The sequence below is a fragment of the Bison bison genome, unplaced genomic scaffold (assembly GCF_000754665.1).
Source record: "Bison bison bison isolate TAMUID 2011002044 unplaced genomic scaffold, Bison_UMD1.0 scf7180017864215, whole genome shotgun sequence".
NCBI classification, from domain to species: domain Eukaryota; kingdom Metazoa; phylum Chordata; class Mammalia; order Artiodactyla; family Bovidae; genus Bison; species Bison bison.
The window spans coordinates 1,379,387-1,387,366 of NW_011494787.1; the positions used below are offsets into that span (position 1 = coordinate 1,379,387).

The 7,980-nt window shown below is 54.0% G+C and overlaps 1 protein-coding gene across 1 annotated transcript in view; it reads left to right on the forward strand.

The window, feature by feature from the left end:
• Nucleotides 1–7,980, forward strand: part of EHD3 (EH-domain containing 3) — a 29,066-nt gene that overhangs the window by 12,472 nt on the left and 8,614 nt on the right. The window contains exon 3 of the mRNA XM_010845286.1: nt 2,220–2,317. Within this exon, the coding sequence (XP_010843588.1) occupies nt 2,220–2,317 (98 nt within the window). The remainder of the gene's footprint in view (nt 1–2,219; nt 2,318–7,980) is intronic.

Below are 7,980 nucleotides of genomic sequence, written 5' to 3' on the forward strand. Positions count from 1 at the left end.
GTTTGCGTTGGTCCTCCCCCGCCATGCAGCCCAGAGAGCTGCATCCTCTTTTACCCTCAGGTCTGCCGCTTCCCCACCCCCAACCAAGAACCCCCAACACCCAGCCATCTTCCCAGGGACGGCTCTGTCGGTTACTCCTCTTCCTGACAGCTCCACCCTCCCTTGGCTCCTTTACCACAGGGAACTATCTTCTTGAGAACCCTGCAGCAGGCCCTACTAGCTCTTACCCCCTCGCTTTCCTTCCACAGCCAAGCTTCTGGGCTTCACCTCCTCACTCCTTCCTGCCCCCACCCTGTGGAACACGGCTTTCCCATCACAGCTGCCCATGTGAACATTGTCGGTGACCTCTCTGTGATAAGCCGTCAGCACTTTCGGCCCCCACCCCAGCCCATCTCTCAACCACCATCCCCTCTCAGCTCCTTGGCCTCCTCCTGTCTCCCTGGCAGACCCTCTCCAGTCTTCCCCGGCCCCCTCTTGCTCTGGCCCCTGTGACCTGGTGTTCCCCTCAGCTTCCTGCCCTTCTCACTCCATGCACCTGGCCTGGGTGATGCTCAACCAGAGCCCTGGCCCCAAACACCAGCCCCATGTACATGACCTCCTGGTCACCAAGTGACAGCAACCCTGCTCAAACTGGTTTCAGCAGAACGTGGAATTTATTGAGGAATGCTGGGGTGTGCCTTAGAACCTATGGACAAGAATCTGGCTGGGCCCAAGGCATAGAGGAAACCATGGGCTTTAATAGGACAGGGGCCGCGCCATGGACTATCGAGCACAGTGCCAGAAACGCAGCATTTGCTTCATAAGTACTTACCAAACTGATCTGGAGAAGCTGACAACCACCAAATCAGATTGTATCACTCTTTTGCTTAGAACGTTCCAATGGATTTTTACCACCCTCAGTATAAAATCTGCATTTCTTAATGTGGCTTTCAAGGCCCTCATAATCTGGCCCCAGCCTCCCTGTCTGGCCACGTGTCTAGCTGCTCCAGCCTTCTGGTTCTCATCTCAGTGATAGTGTCCCCTGGCCTGGTGCCTACACACACACACACACGCACACACACACACATGCTCCCCTCCCCCTCTCATTTCCGTGTGGCATCTCCCCCTGCTTCTGTTAGTTTCCTAGGACTGCCAGAACAAATTACTATGAACTAGGTGGCTTGAAAGTAAATATTGACTCATAGTTCTGGAGGCTAGAAGTTCAAAATCAAGGTGTTGGCAGGGTCATGCCCCCTTTGAAGCCCATAGGGGAAATCTTTCCTTGCTTCTTCCAGCTTCTGGTTACTCCAGGCATTTTGTTTGTATCAGAATAATTCCAGTCTCTGACTCCATCTTTACATGGCCATCTCCACTCTGTGCGTCTCTGTATCTTCACCTGGCTACACACACACACACACACACACACACACGCACCCTGGCTTCCTGCCTGCACCCCTGTCCTCCCAGCAAAACTGGTCACCTTTTGAGGTCTTACTTCAGGTTCTGTCTCCCCTGTGTGGCTTCCTGGACTCTCTTTCCCATGCATCCCTGGCCTCCTCACCTGACCTGCATTTCTGCAGCCACCTTACTGGAGAGCAGAGGCTCCCTTCCCTGTCTGTTCCCAAGACAGTGGGACCATGAACTGTGATGGTCAGACACCTTGTTGGCTTCCACCAAAAATGGCGTTTAAGAGAGAAGGCTTGAAGTAAGAAGGATCCAGCTTGGGTTTACCAGTTTGTATTTGGAGACTTTGGTATGTAACACTGGAAATGTGGGCCTCTTAAAAGCCCACATAAGCATTCCTGCATGGTGTGGCCCATTCTTCAAGTCCAGTTGTAGTGTCTCCTCCTCCAGGAAGCCTTCCTTCCACCTTGGATCTCCTGAGTCCTTCACTTGACCTCGTGGGGGTGCTGGTCCCATGGTACCCGTATCCTTGTGCACACCTCCACTATTCTACCAGACTGTGCTCCTGGGGGGGCAGGGATCGAGTGCCGGACATCCTGGAGGCCCTGCCAGCAGGGGCTCACAGACATAGTCCCACAGCTGCCTTAGGATGCCCCCGAGAGCTTCCTCCAAGTACAGATCCTGAGTCCACTATGGGGGTTGGTCTAACTTGGGCTGGGAGTCTGCATTGGAACCTCTGCCCAGGGCAGGAGAGGTTGGTATGGGGCCAAAAGGAGGGTGCCTGAGAGGCAAGGGCAGAATGGCAGCTCACCATGCGTCTCTTCCCACCCGTGCAGGTTTGTGTGTGCCCAGCTGCCCAATCCCGTGCTGGAGAGCATCAGCGTCATCGACACACCAGGCATCCTCTCTGGAGAGAAGCAGAGGATCAGCAGAGGTAAGCGAGGCCCCTAGTAGGCTTGGCCCTGGCTCTGTGTTGTGTTCTTTCCAGAATGTTCTCCGGCTTCTATACCAGGGTAGAGGTTCCTGGGGCCTTGCTGCCTCCTAATGAGTCAGTGCTGCCTCATGTGCTGTGTGGGGTGGTCCTAGGCAGGGGCTAGCACCAGAGTTTAGGTCCATTGTCACTCAGGAGCAGCTGGCCTCAGGCTTCTCATCTGTGAAATGGACATATCAGCGTCTGCCTTACTCACCTCATTGGGTTTCTTCCTGGGCCAGACCCTGGCTTGTTCTGAAGGTCCTGCTGTCCCTGCCCCAGGAGCTGGCAGCTCTGCAGGGGAGGCAAGTGCTGGCAGAGGACTTCATCCAACAGCGTGAGGATGACAGTGTGCTTTGGGGTGTGAGAGCAGGGAGCTGGATCCTTGAAAATGCTCATTCCAGCAGATGTGGGTGACTGCTCATTGAGGGAGGTCCCTGGCATGGGGGATCAGGAGCCTGAACTCGGGAGCCAGACCACCAGCGTTCTGAGCCTGCCTCTAACACCTCCTGGTAGAGTGACCTGGAGGGTTTCTTTCCTTCAGCCGCCTCACCTGAAGAGTGGGGGACATAAGTCTATCTACCTTCTAGGGTTGTTTGAGGATTAGAAGAAATAACACAAGTGAAAAATCTCCTGTCTGGCACATAGCAAGTGCCCAGTAAAAATGAGTTCTTACCAGTCATCACCACCACCAGCATCATTGGGTTTTTCCTAGCTCTAAAATACTAGATGGATACTGCAAAAGTCTTAAAGCTACGGCTCATGACTATGCTCCCCCAGCCTCTCCAGCCACACCAGGCTGTGTGCCCCAGGCAGCCCCCTACCCTTTCTGGGCTGATGCTGTATTTCTGGTAAGAAAAGATGATGAAGCCATGCCCACCCCAGTCCTGGAGCTGGCAGCTGGGCAGGAGCCAAACCAGCACTCAGACGGCAGCTTCTGGGAAGGGAAGACTTTGCACAGGCAAGAGTTCTCTGGGCGACCTTTGGTGACGACCCACCTTCCTCCCACACATGCCTGGGGTGAGGTGCATGTATGGTGGTGCAGGGGTGAGGCGGGCATAGAACCGATGGCCTGGGGGGGAGGGGCATCTCACCCCCTCCCTCTGGTCTACCTGCCCTTTGGAAGCACTCTGTTCAGGGCCCCATAGTGGGGTGCAGGGGGCAGCTTGGACAGCTGCCTGCTTCTATTTGTTTCCCTAATTATTCCCTTCCTCCTGACCAGTCCCTACCATCACCCCTTAAGTCTTTCTCTAGGTCCTCCTGAGTTTAGGCCTAAAGGGGATTTACACAGACAGCCTGTGTCTCCTCGTGGAAGAGAGAAGACAAAGTTCTCCCCTTGAACTCCCCAAGCATTGGGTGGCTACGTTCCTACAAGTACAGCCTGACTGGGGGTCCAGAGAAGATTCCAGCCTTTGGGTTTCCAAGGGCACTGGACTGGGAGTTTAGAGCATTGGGGTTTAGAACCTGTGGGTCTGAGTAGGTCACATTTTCCCCTGCGTCTTAATGTCCCTGTGAGTAACAAAGGGTAATCACTTGACCTCGTGTTGTCCACAGATAGTAATGGAAACTTGGACATCAGCTCTGGAACTGGATCACAGTGAGCTCACTTCTTTTGTTTTTATGACACCCAGGGCCTCCCTGTTAAACAGCACCAGGGCAATCTATCAATACAATGGCCTTCCTTGCAGTTGTGCAGTGCACTGCCTGTGCAACTGTACATGGCAACCCTGCTTCTAGAGATGCCTGCCTTCCTCAGCTTCTGTTCCATTCTGTTCTTTTCCTATTCCTCTTTCTCCTGACTTTATCTTTGGACCTCAATGGCTTCTCTACAGTAAACTGGGGGCTCAGTTTTCCTGCCTGCCCTTCCTATCTCCTTCCCACCCCATGACAACTGCCACCAGGTCTCTCCCCACTTCTGGGAGAAGTGATAGCCCAGTGTGTGTCTCTGCAGACCCGTTTGATCTCTGCCCTCCTGAGCCTAGACTATAAATGCAGCTGCCGGCAAAGTAGCCTGGGATAAAAACAAGAGCTGAGAGCTGAGCTGCCAGTCCTGCATCATCAGCCTGGGGCAGGGCTGACCTCAGCACTCCACAGAGACCAGGAAAATAGAGGGTGGGGATTGGATACCCTCAGATATCAGGGACACCCCAGATAAGGAAAGTTTCTAGTATGAAGACCACCCCCCATCCTTCACAATCAGCCATAGAATTCGGTAGTTCAGTGTTTACCTATATGCATATAACCCTCTGTCTATATACATCACGCCTCCCTTCACACATCCCCCCATGCACGCACACAGGCTATGTGCACAGAACCAAACACTCTTCCTGTGGCCTTTAGCCTAGGCTCTCAGAACTCTGGGTTTGGCCACAGCACAGATTTGGTGCTTCTTGCCTTCCTGCAGCCCAGGGCCAGGATAGTCCTTGGATAGCCCAGCAGGCACACACCAGACCGAGGCGGTGAGTCAAGCCTGAAATCCAGCCATGTTCCGCTCACTGAGCCTCATGCCAGGGTCAAGGCTGTGTCTCACCAGGGAAACAAGGCATCGTTATCACATTTCCACTGAACCTCTTCTGGGCCAAGGCCTGGTGCGCCACTTCTCCCAGAGGCCCCTCCCAGGCCTCAGACTTCACAGGTGGAGCACTCAGGCGCCAGGCCAGAGCTGGGCCAAGTGTGGTCCTTGGTCAGGGCTTGGCCCCTCTGCCCAGATCTGGGGGTGTCTCGTGTGTCTTGTGGGAGAGTGGAAGCAGGGACGTCCGGGAACCTGAACCTGGGAAGTCCCAGCCCACACTGTCTCTGGATGCAGATGCTTTGGGGTGGGCGGGAGAGGGGCAGGGAGGCAGTTGCTGGAAGTGACAGGATGTGTCCAGCCCGGGACTCATTACTGGGAAGAAGCAACGATGCAGCGGAAGAGGAAGGCTCCGGAAGCCTGAGTGTCCTCACACTTGGGAACCACATTTCCTGTCCGCCTCCCAGCTAGAAACCCCAACAGGCCCCACCTTAGAAAAGCAACCCCACGGTGCACTGCACACATCACTCCAGCGGACCCCACCCTGTGCAGGTGAGCTCAGCAGGGCTGGAGCAGGAGAACACTTGCCCAGGTCACACAGCCGGGATGGGAACTCTGGTCTCCTGCTTCCCTGTCCAGTAGCTTTTCAGCACATTAGCATAGCCTGCCTGCCCACGAGGAGCTCAGAGAAGAGGAATGGGGGCACTCTCTCCTCTGCAGATCAGGGGGCACTCTCTCCTCTGCAGCTTTCCCCTGGAGAACCCGGAGGGTCAGGGCCAATCCTCAATCTCCCGTCCCTGGCCTGTTCCTGGCGCCCTCACTTAGGGACCTCCAGGCCCCCGGACCACATGCTATACATACACATGTAGGGTTGTCACATGCCAGGGCGGAGTAGCAGAGTCCCGAGTCCCTTCAAAAGGGTGCATGGACACCTTGTGGCCTCCTGGGAGGCCTGGGACAAGGCTGTTGGGCCGCTTTTCAAGGTGACTTCTGGGAGGCATGTAGTGTGGTCTTTGTCATCTTAACTGGTCCCACACTTTGCAAGCTGATACCTTCTAATTTCTCTTTCTCTAAGATGTCTTTAAATCTTGACAAATTCTGGAACAGGACCTTTTATGTACCCACCTCAAATAAGCTCAGCGCCCAGAGCTCCAGCCTTGCAGGGCTTTGAGCCGAGAAGGGAACACAGAGGGGAGTCAGGATCTGGGTCCTAGCCCCAAGTTTACCACCACCTGGCTGTGTGAGCTGGGGCGAGCCCCTTCACCTCTCTGTTCCCTCTCCCTTCCCTGTTAGATGTTTCTGCCTGTTTACCTCCTGGCACATGGAGAGTTATGACAGTCAGATGAGACTGTGTGGCTGAAAATACCAAGAAATGTGCTGCCTTGTCAGCACCCTTGCACTGCTTCTCAGGCTGTGAAGGAAGCTGGTTGATGACTAAGGAGTTGCTGCACTTATTGTTGTTTGTCTCATTGATTTCCTCCTGCCTGGAATTACTTAGAAATGCTTTCTTCCTTCCAGTGCCCTGGAGCCTGCCTGGGGTGGGGGGCAGGCCTGTAGGCTGCCCAGGTTCTGCTCCAGGGGCCTGCTCACCCGCTCTCCCAGAGGAGGCAGACTTGCTACCTGTAATTCCAGGATGGCCAGCTTCACCATCAGTCTTCCAGAGCTTGAATCTCCCACCACCCACTAGTCCACATTTCATGAGCCTTTGGGCTACTGCAGGGAATTGAGAGCTCTGTTGTGGGGCTCTGAGCCGTTCCCAGGACCAGTGAGGGAAAGGGGGCTCACCACCCCAGATGTCCCGACAGAGCCTCCAGACTGAGTCTGGGCCCTCCCCATGGCTCTCTTGTAACCAAGGTTCTACCATTGATCCCTCACCAGTCAGTCATTTGTATCCCCATTTTACAGCTGAAAAACTGAGGTTCAGACTTGCCTAAATCCACACAGAAACTAAATGGGAGAGCAGCCCATTCCCCTTTCCTGAATAGGTCTACTCCGTGCTTTTCTGATGCTCCCATTCCTGGATCTGCATAATCTCAGTCTACAAAACCAATTAGATACCCAGCCTGGAGCCCGCAAGGCTCTATAGCCAGGAGCAGGGAGGCTGAGCTTCAGAGAGCTGACAGAGTCATTGCTTGACTCTCATTTCCTCATAGCCACACCTGGGGAGGAAGCTTTCTCAGCATCCCCCCCACTGGTAATTTGATAGCCAGCCCTGCCAGAGCAAGCAGAATTTGCAAAAGTGGAAGGATGAAGAGGAGGCCTCGGTGCTTCTGAAATCCTAGAAAGGGTTCCCAGAAGCCATCTGCCTGCCCTCAGGCAGGAGCAGCCTTCATATGGGCACCCAGGACATCGAAGACAGCAGCCCCCAGCCTTCCTTCCCCCGGATTAACAAGCAAAGAGACCAAGGACCAGAGAAGGAAGGCTTCTTGCCCCAAGACACACAGCAAGTTGATAGCTGAGCAGAAACTAGAGGTGGGCGTGTCCAGACCAGTGCTCTTCAGATGACCCCTTGAGAGCACACCCAAGTCATAGAAACTCGGGCTTGAAAGAAGCCTCATAGAGGGGCAGAGCCATAGGAGCAGCCAGGGTCACAGGCAGTCTCACCTGCATCCTTGTTGTTGATTGGATCCTCACAGCCAGCCTCTGGCAGGGCATGGTGGGTTCTGTAACTAGAGAAAGCAAGGTTCGGAAAAAGGAGACCGGCACTTGATAGGAACAGATCACCTTTAATGAGGCGAGAAGGGGCAGCAGTCAGATTAGTGAGCTGCTGTGCTAAGTCAAAAAGAGAGTAGGTATATATAGAAAACATAGATGCAGAGATACATCGTTTTGAGGGGGTCTGTTTTTCCTCATGATTATTTTTGATTAGTTAGCTTTCAGCAACTGGCGCAAGGAATTCCTGAGACCAGCCGGAGACTGGGATTAGCTGGAAACTGAATGTAATCAATCTCAATGTCCATTCCTTTCTTCGGGGGAGAAAGTTCTTTATCTGTATAGAATGATGGGGAGGATCTGGAGGGGAGTTTTAACTCCAGGCTATTTTGAGCCTTGTAGCTTTCCTTCAGGTCCAATTCAGAGACCAGGAAACCGAGGCCCAGGGATGGCTTATTCACTGTCC